Source organism: Seriola lalandi, unplaced genomic scaffold (assembly GCF_002814215.2).
Source record: "Seriola lalandi dorsalis isolate HSWRI2012SDOR001 ecotype SW California unplaced genomic scaffold, Sedor1 jcf7180002052652, whole genome shotgun sequence".
Classification (NCBI taxonomy): domain Eukaryota; kingdom Metazoa; phylum Chordata; class Actinopteri; order Carangiformes; family Carangidae; genus Seriola; species Seriola lalandi.
The window spans coordinates 164,197-184,108 of record NW_019523205.1 but is presented as its reverse complement, the minus strand read 5'-3'; the positions used below and the strand labels follow the sequence as shown (position 1 = coordinate 184,108).

Below are 19,912 nucleotides of genomic sequence, written 5' to 3'. Positions count from 1 at the left end.
GGTGCGTCTGTGCGTCTGTGCGTCTGTGCGTCTGTGCCCCCACCCCCCCTTCCTCCCCACATGGACTCATCCCTCACCCGGGCACTATAAAAAGTCTGCTCTTGCTGAAGTTGTTCAGTCTCATCACGAACTCCACCAGGTAAGACAACCAACTGCTGTGGCTCTAACTGGGACTTGGGCTGTAGAATAGAGAGGAGTAACTGTTGGAGAACCGACTCACTCTGATCTGCCAGAGGGAGCTTTCTGTACTTTGTATGCTTTGTCGGTATTGTGAAGTAGTACAAAAAAATTTTCTCTGGAAAGAAGATACATTGAGTTTGAATGTGACTTTCATTTAATTAACTGTAACTCTGGGACAATGCAGTTTAGCCTGTGGTGATATTTTACAGTTATCTTCATTTCAAGGAGATGTAAAAATTTCTAAACTTAAGAGCCTCTGGATTGAGATTGTCTAAAATCCAAAGAGCTGATTTGCTAATGCTATGACTGCATCTTACTCTAAAACCTGGATCAGGATTACATAGCCTAGCAGTCCAGGGCTAATCTGCTCGAGCTGTCTATCTAATCTACCCAGATTACAGGTTCTTTTAATAGACAGCCATATGTTTAGTGTGAATTTATTTGGGCTGATTCAGGGATGAGTGTGTAGCTTTAACAGTGTTTTAAGACTAGTCCAATTTTTAAGTCTGCTTATCTGGCCTTCACATTGCTTTAGGTGGGGGATTTATTGGATGAACAGGTTTACACTTTTAAAGTGGATTTTTGTTCATTTCTTTGGTTGTTTAAACATTTTCAGTGAAACTCCTTTAACTGTGATACTGTGAGTGTAACATGTTCAGTGAATAATCAGAAACTTTTTTTCCGTTCTAGACCATCATCATGAAATTTGTAGCTCTCGCTCTCGCCCTTCTGCTGGCTGTCGGTGAGTACTCAATGTGCTATTTCTTACTTAAAGGAAAAACTTTGACCTGCATGCACAGCTTCACTCAGTCAGTATATAATTTATAGATAACAGTTAAAACACCTTAAATATATTTTATTTTAAATGACTTTTGAAATACCGTGTTTTCTGCATAGTGTTGCTTTTTCTCTTCCCCCTTCTCTCTCTTTTTGCTCATCACTCCTCCTAACCATTCCTTTCTTTTCTTCCTCAGGCTCTCAGGCCGCTTCCCTGCAGGCTGATGCACCTTCTCAGCTGGCACACCTCCGGGCTGTCATGGACATCTACCTGACTCAGGTGAAGGACAGTGCCAACAGAGCCCTGGACCAGCTCGATGACACCGAGTACAAAGAGCTCAAGTAAGGCCATGTCACTCTCCTTACTTTCTGTAATTGATATTTATTCAGTCACTGGTTCACTAAACTTTCTGCCTTGGTCACCTTTTACACTTCTCAAGTCATCATTTACTTTTTGATGTTTATTTAACTTTGAACTTATTTTTCTCTACTAGGACCAGCCTGTCTCAGCGCCTGGATGTCATGTACAACCAGATCAAGGCTATGCAGGGTGCTGTGTCCCCCGTCACCGACCAAGTTGTTGCTACCATCTCTGACGCCACCGCTGACCTGCGTACCACTGTGCTAAATGACATCGAAAGCCTGAAGGCCGAGATTGAGCCCAAGCGTGCCGAGCTGAGAGATGTCATCAACAAGCACATCGACGAATACCGCACCCAGATGCAGCCCATCATCAGCGAGTACTATTCCAAGCACACAGCTGATATGGAAGCACTTAGGGTCAAGCTGGAGCCCGTTGTGGAGGAACTTCGTCAAAAGGTGGCTACCAACCTGGATGAGACCAAGACCGCCCTGATGCCCATTGTGGAAGCTGTGCGTAACAAGCTCTCTGAGCGTCTGGAGACCCTGAAGGACATGGCCTCTCCCTACGTCGAAGAGTACAAGGACCAGCTGAAGCAGGCCTACAGCCAGGCACAAAACATCAACACCGATGAGCTCACTGCCCTGAAGGAAAAGATTACACCTTTAGCTGAGGACGTCAGGGTTAAGCTCCAAGCTATCTTTGAGGCCATCGCTGCTACCGTCAACAAGAACTAAATACTCTCTACCCTGTTCTTGTAACTAACCTCACCTACCTGTCTGTCCTAGATCCAACCTTTCTCTCCATTCCTTCTTTCCTTACATGCACATACAGATCACCTCCCAACATGAAGCCAATGCCTCACTGATGCATTCCTTTGCAACAAAATGGCGGAACTCTTGCTCTTTCTCTCTCCTATGCAAACACTTTACTTCATGTGCGCAAGCTCAAGCACATGCAAGCAAAGACGTACACAGACACATGCTCAGCACACACATGCTTTACTCTTCACATGCTACAGCCAGCTGCTTACATTTTATGTAGGAATTGTATGTGAATTATCACAAGTGCCTGAAACTCTGTGTAATGATGCTTGTTTGATGAAAACTGTGCTTTGACGAAATACAGCTCAATAAACATCTGACTGTTTATACTACTTTGCTCTCTGACTCTAATTTGAACAATTTTTTATGCAGGTTTGATACTGAAATCTTTTGCTATTCTTCCAAATTGATCAGTCTGTAATGACATACAGCGTTGTCTATTACAATCTACAAGACACTGCAATTCATTATAATAAAGATGATTGATGATTGATCTAAACTGTCAAAATACATAATGCAGTTTAAGAACAAATATTACCCTTTCAGGAATGTAACAGTGCACCTTCAGCTTTCTTAGAGGGTTTTTGGCCTCAGTGAGCCTCTAAGGTCATATCACACATACAACATTTTGAAAGGTCACCATTGATCAAAAAGTGCATTGAAAAAGAACAATATCTCTCAGTTCGACTTCAGGCAGGCATCCAATATATGAGATATTTCTGCCCGTGGTCATGAAAGCTGTGATTAATGAGGGGTGCAAATTGCCCTATTGACAAACTTAAGTCTTTATTAGGGAAAACCCCTTTTTCTATTTTGGATCCCTCAGGCTGGAACCCTTCAACACTGTCCCATCATAGAGCCACATGAGGATGCAGACGTAAACACACACACACATGTCACAACCAACGATACCACTAAACACTCACATCTGTAATCAGATAACTTTGATTTATCAAGCTCATATATCATATCATTTGTGCATTATTTTGGGTGTTATTCATTATTTTCAGGTCTTCCTGTGTTCACAAAACCTTACATGGCACACACACACATTCTGAGACAAAGACACATTCTAGGACCTATGCAACAACTAGCAACCATGGAAATAAGTAAAGACCTTGTCATTGTAATCTTGACAGTCTGCTATGTAGCATTTTATAAATATGCAAGAATGTCGCAATTAAACAAAACCAGAAATATCCACCTTAGTCAGTTTTAGGGAATAACTGACTCTCCAATTAGTTTGGTGTTGAAACTGTTCTCCAAGAAATTAGCCTATGAATAATAAAAGAAGTTTGGCACTGTCTTCATCTGTCCACACCCAGTAACACCAGGCTGATTAGGATGTTATTAATGTGCTACTGATTGGTCAAAACAAGCTCGACATAAGGCTTTAGGCTATATGAAACAATAGGCAGTGCAAGCAGGGGTTTCTGGATGCTCGAAAAAGGTTGTGTGTGTGTGTATGTGTGTGTGTGTACGCACATAATTCTTGGGTTTGCATGCACGTGAAGCTGTGATTAGTGCATGTCAGTGGCACTATGTGTATTGTAATGGATGAGGCCAGCATGGAGGTCCCCAGTGAGAGTCTCATGGTGTATAAAACCAGCTTGTTCCTGGACACAGAAGCCACTCGTAACGCATAACTCACCGATGTACATCTATCCTAGTAGCTAGCAGAGGACTGGGAGGAAGATTTTGCCTTCCGTTTCATGTTGAATTGAAAAGCTGTGGGTTTGATTCTGCACTGGTCTTGATGTAGTGACAGGAGTTGCTACTTGTGGTCAGAACAGGAAGAACAGACTGGAGTTAACAGAAATATCAAAGGAAGAAACGGAACGACAAATTCATTTATAATATTTGTCTTGAAGAGCTTCAAAGTATGGATAGTAAGTGTTCTGTTCAAAATTGTTTGAGCTCTGTGGAGACCACATCTCATAAATTCATGTGATGATGACAGGCAAAACATCAACAAATGTTTTCCTCTCCTCTCCTCTCCTCTCCTCAGGCCCCCAGCTGCCTCAGAACTGTGGACTATCTCCGCCCTGCTGTGCAGATGGGGGGTCACTGTTGAGTGCCAAGGCCCCTCAAGTCAGTGGGGTCAGAGTTCAGCTGGAGATGCATACACTTTGGCAGCAATTTGACCAGCTGGGCACAGAGATGATTGTTACCAAAGCTGGAAGGTAACACTCATACTCACATTTATATTATTTATTAATTATCTTATCTTGCCCTTCTCCTTTTTTTCCCTGTCTTTTCTAGTGTCACTTACCACATTATTTTCATGTGTTCATTTGCTGCAGAAGGATGTTTCCAACATTCCAGGTGCGGATATCTGGGATGGATCCTGCTGCTGAATATGTCTTGCTGATGGACTTCATCCCTGTTGATGATAAAAGATACAGGTCAGACACACATACAGAGTGGATGTGCAGTGTTTATTGTGTATATATATAGAGATTGTTACTTTCTCCAATACACAGCACGTTTTTAGTGTATTTGTGGTCTGTTGTGGTATTTCTTACATTTTTTCAAGCCCATGATTGCCCACTTATCACTTAGATCTGTGCTACTAGCCTCTCTGCAAGCTTCATCCTACCTTATTACTTCTATTTCAAAAATGTACGCGTAAACATATGTGTGTGTGTGTGTGTGTGTGTGTGTGTGTGTGTGTGTGTGTGTGTGTGTGTGTCAGATATGCGTTCCACAGCTCATCTTGGCTGGTGGCAGGACGAGCGGATGTTGCTGCCCCAAGCAGGATGCATTTCCACCCAGACTCACCCGCCCGTGGAGCCCAGTGGATGAAGCAGACTGTGTCCTTTGATACTCTCAAGCTCACCAACAACTTGCTGGATGACAATGGACATGTCAGTTAATGTCTGAAATGCAACTCTTGCAGAACAAAAGGGCATATAACCTAAGATATAAAGTACATTGTTTTGATTTTTGTTTCATAATGAAAGAACATATAGATATGTCCCTTTTTTTGACTTAGTTGTGTGTTTTCTCCTACTTCCTCCTTGACAGATGATATTAAACTCCATGCATCGCTACCAGCCGCGCTTCCATGTGGTGTATGTAGATCCAGCGCCTAACAGCCACTTAAACGCATACAGAAACTTCTGCTCTTTCTCCTTCCCAGAGACACGTTTCATGGCTGTCACCGCGTATCAGAACCACAGAGTAAGACACCCAGGATCAGTAAGCCTAAAAATAAATATTACCAATGCCCATAAGACATCTCACAATTTATTTGACCCCCTTCTCTCTCTCAGATCACCCAGTTAAAAATTGCTAGCAACCCATTTGCAAAGGGCTTCAGGACTACAGACCCCCAGGACTGGTGAGTGTCTATTAGTGATTCTGTCAGGTACGAATATAGTTTTCCTGATTAAGAAACACATCTTTCCCTTTATAGGCCAGTTGAAATCATAACTAGATCACAGTGTATCTTTATTACTGTTATCAGCTGGTAAAAAATGATAAGGCAGCAGTCTCAGTGATAGCTAATCTTTGACCTGTGTATGCTAAGGAGCTTCACACATGGCAAGCCATTTATAGTAAACTGTGAGGGATGTGAGTATAGTAGAGTTATTGGTTTTTGCATAAGCCCACTTTACTTGTGGGGTCCAACAGTTTTGTGGGAATCAAAATGCTGGACTCCAGAAGTTTTGTTTGAAGTATTGTTAATGGCTGTTTGAAGGGTAAGACATGGTGTTAGGGTTTAGGTTAGGGTTGTTACCATTGGTCAATGATGGATGTGTGTGTGTGTGTGTGTGTGTGTACGTTTAGGGTGGGTAATTCCAGGCCCCTGGCAGTGTGGTGTCCACAAGAGGGCAGAATGGAGCCCCTCACCACCAAACCTGGAGAGCAGAGAAGCTGGGGCTCAAAGACTTCAGCCAGTGAGTCTCTCTAGTATACATATTATACACAATGTTTCGTTGCATCAACTCAACATAATTAATCATGGTCAGTAAACAGAGTTTTTTAATGTCACTTTCAATCATTTTCATTTACATCCACAATTTCCACACAGGGCTTGTTTAAGGTTGACATTTTAATTAGTTTTGGGATATAATTCTTCTATTGGTGAACAATTTTCCACATCTTATTGATCTATTTGCTGACCAGATGATTCATATACAAGAGGCAGCATTAAAGAAAAGATTCTCAAACACGGGTCAATGCCCTTTATCCAGCGAAATACATTAGTTTGTTATCAAGCAGTGCTTTTGGCAGTGTAGTGACTAGACGGATTAATGGGGAGAATCTGATTATCTGAGTTAGCAGTGGGCTAATTGTTCAACAGACAGAGGACACAAGAAATTTGAACTAAATGCTGACCAGTTATACCATTTTCTCCTACATTCTCAGGACAGGAGGACCAAGCCCCATTGCTGGTGGAGCAGTGTGGAGTGTTCCAGCCCTGTAAAGACTCTGTCGGACTCACCGTGGAGAGGAGAGATGGGGACAGCTTATTAGCACCTGCTTCCTTCTTCCCTCTCGCCTCCTACTGGGACTGTGCGGGACCATCACAAGACAGAGACAACCTGCCATAAGGAAAGAAAAGCAAAAAGACTGAGCTTTGACATAAATTTGACCTCATTTAATATCATGCAGCTTGTGTGTTAAACCTAACCCTAATTCATAAGAACCCTGTACAAGTGTTCCATCAGGACCATTTAGTCTAAATGTACTGCAGTGATGTGCTATAAATAATATCAGAACATACAATAAGAGCACTACAGAGTCACAGTAGTTAAGCACTGTACATTATAGAAACAATACAATAGTATAGAAAAAAATATAGCCATAGACAAGTTGCACTTTGTCCTTATTACATTTGTCCAACAGCAATGTATTTGTTTTTTGTCTGAAATAATAAAATGACATTCTGAAATTTTGGTCGCAGATATTTTTCCCTTAGATTTAGGCAATATTAACCGTTTAGAAACCCTCTGAGTCATGGGGGAAATTTATTTACCAGGAATGTTTAGTATCCCATGATTATTTCCTGAAGAAGTGGCAAGAGAGCCAAGACATAACTCATATTGCCATAAAACTAAAAGACCAAACTCAAGTGTCTCCTTTAGAAAATAATTCTACATAATAATATGTGACATATAGGATGCAATTTGATTACAACAAAATCACAAACTAGTTTAAAAATATTATTATTATCATCATTATGATTATTATCATTTAAAACAGGCCTATGGTATTGGTTTGCATTGCAACTTTTTAAAGGGGGGTATTCCAGTTCGTTATAACATGAACTTTTACTACAAATTTTGACAACTGTCACTACTGGAGTCGTTTCATTAGACATCAATGTGGAATAACTGGTCTGGTACACGCTACCTTGATATGAATGAGTTTTCATGTTAGTTTGGGATTTAAAAAAATGAATGATTTAGATCTATTTCCTAATCTAATACAGTCTTTTGTAGTACATACTAATATGAGGTAAAGTATGGATTTCACGAAGGGATAATTGGCCTTCAAAAGGTTCCCTCTAAATGGGTTTGTTATGGTGTTTCAGTGAGGAGTTTAATACTGTTTTATTTTGAAAATGCTTACAGGAAGTCGTGTGATTTTACCTTGACGGTGGTGATGCTTGCGCTCTCGCAGCTCTGAGGGATGCAGCGGGGTGGATGGAGGAGGAGGAGGAGGTGAAAGACTGGAAGGTTGAGAACAGAATGAACGGGTCGGGAAGGGGGAAGGATGCGGATTATGGTAGCCTGACTACCGACGATGGTTTTTCGGTCGTTTGACATAAGGATGTGTGGAGAAAACGACACAGGCCTGCGGTTTGATCCAACGCACGCAGGGACAGCCTGTAATTTACGCGTCGCCGCAAATTATCTGTGACACCGAGGGTTGCATGGCTTAGCTGTAAGGGGTGGTTTCCAGCGTAGCCTATGTTGAATTTACATGTTACTTTGTCGTGTTGTCTTCTCAACAAGTTAACGTCAAGACAACCGGAGTAAAAACACAGTGACCTCGTAATCTCTTCATATTTGCGGTTCAACTGCTAACATGTTTTTAGCCGTCATTTTAGCATCATTGCCACCTGATCTCCGCTGCTCTGCCGCTGCAGGTTTGATGTCAAACTGAACGGAGCTCCGTGAGGTCAAAACCAAACATAGCAAAAAATACAACTTTACCGTGTTTCAACATGGAGGCGTCGACGTTACAGCCTCTCCGGCTGACAAGTCTCTTTATATGGACGACTTTGTGTTGGCTCGGCAGCGGTCAATCCGCGCCGGACGCCTCGGGCCTGCCTCTAGCCATCCGCGTGCCACTGCGGCAAGGCGCTCGCGCTGAACAGTCACCGTCGTTACCACCTGCAGCGGCCGAGGCTGCTGCCTCGCGGGGCAACACGGGGAGGTATCCGGCGCGCAGGCGGAGAGGAGCGGCACCGGGCGGGATCAGCTTCGTGGACATGATTGATAACCTGCGTGGGAAGTCCGGACAGGGATACTACGTGGAGATGGCCGTGGGCTCTCCTCCGCAGAAGGTAAAGGCTTTATCTACATGACGTGATGTGCTGTCAAAGCACCCCTGAACGTATACAAGTATAATCATTCTGCACAATAGACCTAACGTAACAAAGTCAAACGAATTAAAGCCAGGTACAATCAAAAAAATCAATCATCTTTTCTATAAGGATGGCATGTAGTGGGGCTGGTCAGTAGCCTATTATTCTTTAATACACTGTACAGAGTCTTTCTCTCTTTGGAAAATGCAAGTTCCTCTCCTCGTCCCTGTCTCTCTCTTCAATCCAGGGTTCTTTATTGATCATTAAAAAAAACTATATTGCCAGAGCATTAATATTAAAGACATACAATTTTGCATTAATTGGACTACAACTTCAACATTGTAGCTGTGCATCTGTGTGTGTATCACATATTTTGATCAGCTACACAACAGGTTATAACACTACAAAAGCAATAACAAGTAAATTGAACTCATCTTCAAGTACCACAGATACAGTCTTAAGGGCCTTTGCAATGTTAATAATCCTAGTATAGAAGACACTATGCATCTCGATGAGAAGTGATATCACTATAAACGTATAACACACTTTGCTAACATACAGCAGTTTGTGTCCTACTTTAATGTGTCTAATATAAGATTTAAACAGGGAATTTCAAATTAAAGGTGGCAGAAAAGTACTTAAAATATACTGGCGGATTGTCCAATACTGATGATGGTTGTGCAGTGACAGATGGCCTGTGTGTGAGTGTGTGTGTGTGTGTGTGTGTGTGTGTGTGTGTGTGTGTGTGTGTGTGTGTGTGTGTGTGTGAAAGTGAGAGAAAGGACTGAATGATACAGACAGATAATGGAACCATTAATTCTGTGGAGTGAGGAGTGCCAGCTGGGTGCAGCTGTGGTGTACAGGCTGGCACACAGAGGACGACGGATAGAGGGAGAGAGAAAGTGATGAGGTAGTAGAAGAGGAGAAGAAGGAGAGGACAAAGGTGACAGATGAAGTGAAACAGAGAAATGGATGAATGGCAGGAGAGAGGGATGGGAGAGGAGTGGATTAGAGCAAGGGAAGAAAGAGAAAGAAAGTGTGTGAGACGGGGAGTTTGAGAGAGGAAGAGAGAAACCAAGTGTGTTTGAGGGAGGATGTGGGAGTGAGACTCGGCTAGGGGCTTTTAGGAAACCAAAGGAAAGACTGTAGAGAGATGGTGAATGTGATGGAGGGCTCTGAGGTGCTAAGTGGAGGTGTCACTCTGCCGCTGAGAGACACTGATGCTTCCTATATCAAGGACAGAGATAGAAAGAGAGAGGGAGAGATCTGCCTGGTAGGGGCACCACAGTGATTATCAGTCAGTTGAGGCCAATCAGCAAAGACAGTCAACACATTGTTTTGGTGGCTAAAGTGAGTGTCCGTCAACAAGTCGTCAGCCATCATTCCCGGAGGCCTGGTTATCGTTTCAAATTTAATGTTTCATTCAATTCTTGTGCCGATATGATACAAAAGTTTTGATGCTGATATTTGATGCTTTCTTTGAGAAATGTTTTCCCACAACACACAAAGCCAAAGTTCTCAAGTTCTCAAACGTTAAATGGTGCCAAAACACAAGCAGCTGTACAGGACCTCATCCTAAATAAAATGCAGTCTAAAATTGTCAAAAATTGTGATTTGAAAAAAAGATCAAAGAGTATTTCATTTCATCAACATCATCTTTTGATACTTGTGGAGCTCAGGGCAACGGACACATTTTGGTCAGTACCAAAACAATAGCCCTACTATGGCCAGGACAAGGATCCCAAACATGAACATTAAATGATGAGATATCCAAACATAAGGGCCTTTTTATTCCACGTTGCTCCCCCAATGCACACCCCAAAAATGTTTACAACACTTTCTGCTTCCATTCCCCTATAATGCATGATCCTAACCTAGTGGACTGCTGGGTACCTGAACATACTGCATGTCTGCCCTAATGTTTCAAATTGTGATACTAAGAGAGTCTTGTTTAAACCTGTGTGGCTCTTTTTTTTTTTTTTAATGGATGTGTATGTCATAAGGACTTAATGGGTAAGAGTGTGTCACATGACCTTTAATCATGACCTTTGGAGCCTCTGACTCAAAGACAATCAAAAAGTTCAATTAAGTTTAAGAACCAGGTGGATACATCACATTATTTTAGTTCACTACCATGATGGAGCTTACATCAAAGTAAATCCAGGATTTTATTCACAATAGCAAAGTATTCCCAACCCAATAGTATTTAATGAATAAAAAAAACTCCAGAGATCAAAACCTATGAAATCAAAACATCCATTCTGCCATTTCTGCAAAAAATTAAGTGGAAACAGTTTCTTATGTCTTAGAGCGTATGTAAAGCAAGTCTTAGGCATTTCTCCAAAACAAAATATTCATGACTATTAACCAACAATCAGAGTCTAAGTTCAGACGAAAAAAATCATCCTATGGAATTAATTATTAAGAGTTCAACAGTCAAAAAGCTAATCTGCTTTATTGGGCCCATGTGGATGTGGTTTCACATTTTCATTTATATATTGCTCAGTCCTCATTCATGCATGGATGTACAGCATGTCACATCACCTTTTCCCACCTGAGCCCGGAGCTCTTCAAAAGCATGAGAAAAATACAGTAATATCTTATGTGGAATAACCAAACTGTTCTGACTTTGAAAAAAATATAAAAAATTGTGTGTTCACATAGAGCCCCATTGCTCACGGTCCAAAAGATGAGGTTTAATTTCAGGAGAAATTAGACCATATGAAAGAGTGTATAGATTTCTAATTTATCCTGGAATTTACAAGGATGTCTTGGAAGCCACACCCTTTTACTTTGTAATACCAAGCACACTGATCTTCAGGGACTTCAGGGAAACATGACCTCATGTGCATCAGACTCCAGGCTTGTGTATATTCACCAAGCACAAAAGTCCTGCTCTGGGATCAGTGACAATCTCATTCGATAAATTTACCAGCCAGGATAATCATATCCCTAACAACAAACTAATAGGCTGTTTGCAGGCCCTTAATAAGTCTCAATATATCTTGAATCAAATTACCTAAATGTGTTTAAGCCTTTAAAAGCCTCTGCATTCAGTTAAATAAAGCTTTACATAAATAAATAAATGTATCAATCTTCTTCATAAAATAGATTGAGAGTTGCATTAGGTCAAAGTACTGTGTGGTTCAGTGTCTCAGCAAGAGCCAAATGATGGGGTCTCAAGAACTTTAATGAATTTAATAAGTGATACAAGGCCTTGCATTTTATTGGAGATGCATGGTAGATGCAAAATTGTGGAAATGGCCTCAAGTCATTTACAGTAACTTTCACTTATGTTGCGTTCTGTTCTGGTAACCACTAGATGATTTTTCCTTCGTAGTGGAGGGGGAAGGGCAAATATAATGGCTGGAGCAGACAGGCACTCTGCCAGGGAGGACAGGAAGACAGACAGAGAGGGGAGGGAAAGACATGAGGTCTCATTGTGTCAGGATGCAGCCTTACGTGTTTGTGTGTGTGTGTGTGTGTGTGTGCGTGTGTTTGGGTGTGTGCGTGTGTGTGGTCATGTGCATTACTTTGTCCAGGGCCAGGTGACTCAGTATGTGTCTGAAAAAACAAAACATATTTGTCATGTGCAGTCAGCAAAATTCTGCCTAAGAGAGGAAATCACAGTGTGTCCAGCATTATTTCTGACAGCAGTGGCGTTTGTAGGGACTGTATCTACAGGCATGTGTGAGATAAACGTGATGTGGACAGGAGTCAGTATTTATTATTCTGGGATTTCAGGCCCAGCCCCTGAGACAGTAGCACTTTAGTGGATATTTAAAGAGCCAATCCATTATTGAACAGCTTGCTGTGGCTCTATGGCTGCCTGTCTCTTCATCTGTTTGGGTGTTTCTGCCAGTCTGTCTTATCTGTCTATCTAGTGTCTGTCTATTATCTCTGCCAATGTGTTGGTCATCCTTCGAACTGTGATCAGGAATCTTTAACTATAAACTATAACCACAACCTTAGGATACTGCTACCCAGAACCATAGGAAGAGTTTTGCAAACATGAAAATGCATAGTGTGCATTAAAACAGCAGTAGAACAAGAAATAGAAATTGTGAATGGTACATGAGACATGAGACATAAAGATAGATATATATCTATAAAGTATGAAGTGTAAGTATTGTGTATTTCTGTCTTTGTTGCTGTCTGTCATTGTGCTCCATTCACACATTCACTGACTGTTTTTGACTGAATGTGCAAAATTTGATAGTCACATAGAGATGCAGACAGAAGAGGAGGAGATGGGAGAGAGGGAGAGTGGACTGGGCAACCCGAGAAGAGTGGAGGGTTAGAGAAGAGACAGAGGGGGGACACTGAAGGACATTTAGGGCAACAGGAAACAGCACAGGACACTACAAGGAAGGAGAAATAGATGTAGAGAATGACTGAGAGATGAGAAACAAACTACTTGCTGTAACTGAGACTGCATTCAAAAAAATATCCTGTAAGTATAAAAAAAAGTAAAACTATAAATTTAGAAATCTGTGCCCCCACAGAAAATTGTTTTACAAATGGACATATTAGTCTCCAAGGTAGCAGAATTACAGATTTAACTTGCCTTTCAGTGAACATAATCAATTTCACAGTGGAATCCAAGCGTCAGTTTTACAAACCTATCGATTTCTGCAAAAAGCACACAGACACATATTTGATAAATTGAACTCTGTCTCTCTCTCTCTTGTTCTCTCTCTGTCTCATTAGTTGAACATCCTGGTGGATACAGGAAGCAGTAACTTTGCTGTCGGAGCGGCTGCTCATCCCTTTCTACGCAGATACTACCATCGTTCACTGTGAGTAGAGATGCATGCAAAAATATACAGCCACATTTGGTTCTAAAAAAATAAAAGGATTCATGTTTCACTTTGACTTTTCTTTAAAAACACCAGAAATAATTCATTTTTGTTCCCTAGATTAAGTTTTTAGGAAAGTTACTAACTACAACTGCAACTACGAATCTGAATATTCTTCTTTCTCCACCTCCGTTTTTCTCCCTCTCTGTTGTCTCACCATCCATTCACAGCTCCAGCTCGTACCGTGACCTCGGTAGGAGCGTTTACGTTCCTTACACCCAGGGTCGCTGGGAAGGGGAGCTGGGCACCGACCTGGTCTCTGTTCCACACGGCCCCAACGCCACGCTGCGTGCTAACATCGCTGCAATCACCCAGTCAGATCGCTTCTTCATCAATGGATCCAACTGGGAGGGAATCCTGGGACTGGCCTACGCTGATATAGCCCGGGTGAGAGCAGAGCATCACGTGGTGCTTTTAAAATCTGAAAAGATCTGCTGATAAATTATCATTTCTATTATCGTTCTGTTATTGTAATTTCAATTATCTTTTTGAGCAGCAAAGGTCTCTTTTCAGTTTGAAAATCATGAGATGTCAGAACCGAGAGATCATGCTCTTCTCTGTTGTAATCTCAAGTATAAACTGATAGAATAGGGTGTGTTTTTACTTTACATTTCACCTTGTTTTACAACTTTAGTCTTACACTGAATATACTTGAAGTATGTGTTGTGAAATAAAATTTGACAGCATATGACGAGCAACCTGGGGGTGAGAGGAGAGGAGACAGAGAGCTTCATATCAACACTTTACATCAATGTTTAACTGTTGTCCAAAAGAGCAAGAGCAGTTCAGCAAACTGTCAACTGCTGATGGAAAATGGAAATGTGGGGATTAGTGTTAATCCCCATCCCCAAGAATGGCAGTTAGAATATTTTAGCGTGCTTTCCAAGATGATGTTTATTACTTCTGTTAATGATCAAGAAACCAAAGTAGGGTAGATGACCAGTGTAGTCTTGTGAGCACTGACCTCGCTATTAAAAGGCTAGTGAGAGTCTTTTACTCCCAGATAAACTTTTTCCCCTTTTCCTCGCTTTCTGAATTCCTAATCTGGTGTAAGAGGATGATACTGTGACGACACTGGATCTGGGGATGGATGTAGGGATATAGTTCTTAATTCAAGTTCAACCTGACATCTGGAGGGTTTGATAAGAAACGTTAACACCTTATTTTTGTAACTAAAATCTTTTAATTATTGTTGCAATTATGAGTTATTTACTACAGTATTTACTTCTGAGGAAAGTAATAAGTAGTTAAAGTACATTATAAATAGTATAAGTAAAAATTAATATTTAAACTGATGGATGAAATAATAAGCATATTTTAGAAGAGGATGAGGTTTTTTTAATCTTTTAGAAATTTAAAGCTGATGGCTAAAAACAGCAGATGGGTTTAGCAATTCAGAAGTAAAGCAATCCTACCTTTCCTTCTCTCTCTCCCTCTCGCTCTCTCTCTCTCTCTCTCTCTCTCTCTCTCTCTCTCTCTCTCTCTCCAGCCTGACGAGACATTGGAGCCTTTCTTCGACTCTCTGGTTCGTCAGACTCCTGTCCCCAACCTCTTCTCTCTCCAGCTGTGTGGAGCCGGCTTCACCCAAAACTACTCCCTGGGCAGCGCTACTGTTGGCGGCAGCATGGTGAGTCACACACACACACACACACACACACACACACACACAGCATCCAGTATCATATTTGAAGCCAGTGTTGGATTCTGTTTTTCCCTGTGCTCTCAGATCATTGGAGGAGTGGACACGTCACTGTACGTAGGAGAGCTTTGGTACACTCCCATCCGCAGGGAATGGTACTATGAAGTCATTATTGTGCGTATTGAGGTTAATGGACAGGACCTCAATATGGACTGTAAGGAGGTGAGATCTGACAGACAAGAGTGATTTTATGGTCAGTCACTGATCCAACAGGTTATTCGAGAGATTTGTAATGTGTGGCTGTTTCTCTGTCTTTCACAGTACAACTATGATAAGAGTATTGTGGACAGTGGCACCACCAACCTTCGGCTGCCTAGGAAAGTCTTCCAGGCTGCAGTCAAGGCCATTGAGGCAGCCTCTTCGGTCAGTCCCTACTACACCATAAAAACCTTTTTTCTCTCTGTCAGCATAAAGTTATAAATCAATTTTGGAATCAGTGAATTGATTCAGAATTAAAAGATCCAGCCTCCCCTCGTGACCCTGATTTGTAATAAGCATTGTATGGGAAAGGAAAGAATCATTGTCCTCCTGACCCTGTCTTTCAGACTGAACAGTTTCCCTCTGGGTTCTGGCTTGGGGAGCAACTGGTATGTTGGCAGGCTGGCACTACACCCTGGCACATCTTCCCAGTCATCTCCCTCTACCTGATGAGTGAAAACCGCAACCAGTCCTTCAGAATCTCCATCCTACCGCAGGTAATAACCACTATGTCCACAGGAGTTCACAAATGTTTTCATGCCTGCGTTTGACTTTGTGATAGTGTTTGTCATGTGGGACCATATGAAGTAATGTCCTTTAAGCTGGTAACACCGTTAAACACTGTTAGGAGACACAAGGTACATCAAGTACTTCATTTGTAAGTCTGAAGTCTTGGGTGATTTCATTGACGACTTGTAATGCAGATTTTTTATTTCTCTGTGCACTCCTACACATAGTTGTCCTATCCTTCAGACACACTCTTTTATATAGTCCTCAATAGAAGAAAGGCTGGCTTGGTACCATGATGAAAAAGAAATCACCACATTTCAAAGAGAATTACCTTTGGATATATTCTCTAAACTTTCATGAAGCTCTGAAAAGTCATGAAACATTTTCTTATTCAAAGCCACTAACAAAAGTCTTGGTGGTGGTCTAATGAATGAGATTTGACAGTGAGATGTAGAAGCGCGGCTCAGGTCCATAAACCTGTGGAAGGCTTATGACCTTGATGCTGATGGCTTGAGAAAAGTTTTTGTTTTCTGTGCGTTCTGGTCTCATATACCAGTCTCTGTAGCAGGTACACACTGACAGTAAACCAGGACATTTACAATGTACACAGAATTCACATACTGTATTCATGAAGAAGACATACAGAGAAATGCAATGATGTACTAGAGCTACTGGATTTATGAGTTTGAGTTGATATGTTTGTCAGTGTTGATTTCATGTTTATTTTAATGTAAAAACATTGACAAGGATCCCCTTAAATTCGGTGAGAAAGAAAACAAAAAAACTACGTGCTGAGGACATTTTACAGTTGAAAAATAAACTCATCAGAGCTCTCTGGTGGACAAATTATACAATGGTGACACAATTTATAAATGATCTCTGGGCAAATTTTGGGTATTACTGGACTGTTTTGACTGGTATATATTACTGATACAGATATGTCCATGATGAGCTCAAATCAGCTCATAATCAACACACAAATGAGCCCACAGAAAGACAATGTCCAAATGAGGAAGTTAATATCAAGAACTGTCACTTGTGGCCAAGCAAGTGTTGCACAAGGTGTCTTTTGCATAAATGCTGCCTGTGATTTATCAGGGGAAAGTCCAGAATGAACAGAGGGGATGTTAGTAACTTAGCTTCATATATACACACATAGCAAAATCATCAAAACAGAAAATCCCCGGTAAAACCCAGAATATTTTCTTCTATGAGTGTATGAATTCTACATAAGAACATGTAAAATATGTTAAAGAAACAGGAAAAATTTGTATAACTTAATGTGTACCTTTTGTGAGTCTTTCGCTAAATCTACGTAAAATTTGACAATCATAATATAGCAGTGGCTAAAGACTCAGAATGAAAGCTGGTACTCTAGGTACTACATTAGGGTGATCTTTCTCTCTTTCTGTTTCTGTGTAGCAATATCTGCGGCCAGTAGAGGATGTGGCTTCAGCCCAGGAGGACTGCTATAAGTTTGCTGTATCCCAGTCTAGCACCGGCACAGTGATGGGGGCCGTCATCATGGAAGGCTTCTACGTGGTCTTTGACCGTGAGAAGAAACGAATTGGCTTTGCTGTTAGCACCTGCCATGGTGAGGAGGACGACAAGGGGGGATGAGGAGGAGAGGGGACGGGGGAGATAGAGTGAATAAAGTTTATAGTGTAATAAAAAGAATATGAATACTAACATAAAAAGGCAAGAAAATATGAAGTAGAAAATGCAGGACAAGTGTTGAGGGTATCTAATTTACAACTTATGTACAGTAATAGTATCTGTTTTCCTGAGGTGTGTGTTTCTAAATTACCCACAATCCCAATCCCACTTTCCTAGTGCATGATGAGTTTCGCACAGCCTCTGTAGAGGGCCCATTCCACGGCGTTGACCTGGAGGACTGCGGCTACAACATCCCCCAGACGGACGAGTCCACCCTTATGACCATCGCCTACATCATGGCGGGAATCTGCGCTCTCTTCATGCTGCCGCTGTGTCTCATGGTGTGCCAGTGGCGCTTCGCCCGCTGCCTCCACCCACACGGGGACTTCGCTGACGACATATCGCTCCTAAAGTGAAGAGGGGACAACAAGGGTCATAGAGACCCACAGTTGAAACACAGGACAGATATGGACTGTGGTAAAAGGGGTGTACTGTATTATGTTACAAAATGTTGGTGCTGTTGAAGGAGAGCTTTGAAATGGTTTTTCAGGAATACAATATATACAGTATAGAAAATGCTGACTTCCGGCATGTGAGGATAACTAGAGCCATTACTAACCTGAAGGACAAACAAGGACGTCATCAGCGTCAACTTCGTCGGTTTACGCTACCTATGCAGATCAGTATGGTTAAGGGAACAGAAGTTGGAAAATAAAGTCAAATATGAAACACAAAATCATGTCTTTACTATAGATAGTGTATAAATAGACAACAGAGAAGGATTGGATTTGGAATTTTGAAAGATTTGTCTCTTAATATTGCCGACAGACTCCAGAGTGATTTGGGATTTGGGGAAAATTTCAAGAGCAAACACTAAATTAGGATGTGAGGACAAGATGTGAAACCATCATGTTGTCGGATGTGTTTTGCTATGGTATGATTTGAACATATGAGCGTGTGGTTACATGCGTGCGTTTATAGACCTATTGTTTGTGGCTTGTGAGTGAATGAAACAAGTTGATATGTGTGAGCATGCCTGTATGTGTGCACAGCTGTACTGTAAGTGAAGAGTATACCGAAAGACAAAATGATACTTATGAAGATGAAACATGATAGTAGCATCTACAAAATTACACTGTTTGGCAAATGCCAGCAAAAAAAAAATCTGCAATGCAAATCAAGCAAAAAGAGGCTAATTTGATGAAATATCAGATTGTAACAGCATTTACAGTAAAAAGTCAGTTTTGCTTAGTGTGAGACTGAGATTACTGAACACAGTCAATATCAGATGTCACTTTTTCTTCTTATATTGATAACATAAATCCATTGTACAGGAAATGTGTGCAATCCAGATCTTCTTTTTGCAAAAACACACACACACACACACACACACACACACACACATAATACACATTGCTTATCCTACTGCTGCACCATCTGAAGATTTGCACATGTGACAGCACATTACATGTTAACAAACCAAGACTTAATAGGGCTTCTTTCACAGACACAGAAACAGCCTAACTTACCACATCTTTCAATGGGGACCATAGAAGCTTGGACAAGGAAACCAGCCCAAAGTATGTTATACACTAAAGAACACTATGTATGTCAACAAGGGACAGTTTGTATCGTCTCTCAGCAAGCTGTAAATAAATAAACTCAGAACTGTATATTTATCTGTCAGGCGCTGGCAGCACTGTTGAACCAATAAAGTACTTATTGTAACTGTAAAATGTGATTTTCATTTCTTGGCACAAAACATTACCCACTAATATTAAATCACACACTTGTATATTTAAATTTGCACATGAAATATACAAGGATACAGTGTCTTCTCTCACAAATTTCATGTAATACTGAGAAATTATTCTAGTACTCAAACTAAACTAAACAATCTCCTCCTACTACTACTACTACTACTGTTTACTTTTTTCCCCTTCTTTATATTGGCAAACCTATTTGTTGGGCTGGTCAACTTTAGTAACTTTCTTTTGTTAAGAGGCCAATATTGACCATTTAAATGTTCATATGCCTTCATATGTGTATATGCATAACTACTTTAAATCCCTGAAATGTTTGAAAAAAATGCACAAAATAGGATCAACATTTTTTTTTTTTTTTTTTAATTTTGTTTTATGTTTTCTTTGAGTGGTTCACATTTCCAGAAATAGATGAGTGGAGCTGAGAGAGAGAAAGAAGAAGAAAAGAAGAGTGATTAAGAGTAAATCAAATAAAATACTGTAAGATAATATTACAGTACATGTCCATGTGGTTTATCCTATGATGCTATTCCGTAAAAAAAAT

At 41.0% G+C, this 19,912-nt stretch overlaps 3 protein-coding genes across 3 annotated transcripts; all 3 read left to right on the top strand.

Moving 5' to 3' along the window:
- The first annotated feature begins 46 nt into the window (after window positions 1-46).
- Window positions 47-2,474, top strand: LOC111650622 (apolipoprotein A-I). Its single transcript, XM_023400532.2, has 4 exons — window positions 47-139; window positions 871-922; window positions 1,155-1,299; window positions 1,452-2,474. Exons 2-4 carry the CDS (start codon window positions 880-882, stop codon window positions 2,053-2,055), a joined length of 792 nt encoding a protein of 263 aa, XP_023256300.1. The 5' UTR covers window positions 47-139; window positions 871-879; the 3' UTR covers window positions 2,056-2,474.
- A 1,153-nt stretch (window positions 2,475-3,627) lies between these two features.
- On the top strand, window positions 3,628-7,042 carry LOC111650643 (T-box transcription factor TBX1). Its single transcript, XM_087172407.1, has 8 exons — window positions 3,628-4,031; window positions 4,151-4,325; window positions 4,446-4,547; window positions 4,838-5,009; window positions 5,170-5,325; window positions 5,418-5,485; window positions 5,935-6,044; window positions 6,517-7,042. Exons 1-8 carry the CDS (start codon window positions 4,025-4,027, stop codon window positions 6,699-6,701), a joined length of 975 nt encoding a protein of 324 aa, XP_087028533.1. The 5' UTR covers window positions 3,628-4,024; the 3' UTR covers window positions 6,702-7,042.
- A 727-nt stretch (window positions 7,043-7,769) lies between these two features.
- Window positions 7,770-19,341, top strand: bace1 (beta-secretase 1). Its single transcript, XM_023400576.2, has 9 exons — window positions 7,770-8,662; window positions 13,394-13,482; window positions 13,713-13,929; window positions 15,032-15,169; window positions 15,269-15,403; window positions 15,503-15,604; window positions 15,787-15,936; window positions 17,372-17,543; window positions 17,783-19,341. The coding sequence occupies exons 1-9, from the start codon at window positions 8,321-8,323 to the stop codon at window positions 18,019-18,021; spliced, it is 1,584 nt and encodes a 527-aa protein (XP_023256344.1). The 5' UTR covers window positions 7,770-8,320; the 3' UTR covers window positions 18,022-19,341.
- Window positions 19,342-19,912: the final 571 nt, after the last annotated feature.

Excerpts from the sequence above, each read along its gene's own strand:
- LOC111650622 (XM_023400532.2), top strand. The coding sequence starts at position 880 with ATGAAATTTGTAGCTCTCGCTCTCGCCCTTCTGCTGGCTGTCG. Across the intron at positions 923-1,154 it reads CGCCCTTCTGCTGGCTGTCG|GCTCTCAGGCCGCTTCCCTG; the intron begins GTGAGTACTCAA and ends TTTCTTCCTCAG. Across the intron at positions 1,300-1,451 it reads ACCGAGTACAAAGAGCTCAA|GACCAGCCTGTCTCAGCGCC; the intron begins GTAAGGCCATGT and ends TTTCTCTACTAG.
- LOC111650643 (XM_087172407.1), top strand. Across the intron at positions 5,010-5,169 it reads TGCTGGATGACAATGGACAT|ATGATATTAAACTCCATGCA; the intron begins GTCAGTTAATGT and ends CCTCCTTGACAG. Across the intron at positions 6,045-6,516 it reads GGGCTCAAAGACTTCAGCCA|GACAGGAGGACCAAGCCCCA; the intron begins GTGAGTCTCTCT and ends CTACATTCTCAG.
- bace1 (XM_023400576.2), top strand. The coding sequence starts at position 8,321 with ATGGAGGCGTCGACGTTACAGCCTCTCCGGCTGACAAGTCTCTTTATA. Across the intron at positions 13,930-15,031 it reads CCTACGCTGATATAGCCCGG|CCTGACGAGACATTGGAGCC; the intron begins GTGAGAGCAGAG and ends CTCTCTCTCCAG. Across the intron at positions 17,544-17,782 it reads TGCTGTTAGCACCTGCCATG|TGCATGATGAGTTTCGCACA; the intron begins GTGAGGAGGACG and ends CCACTTTCCTAG.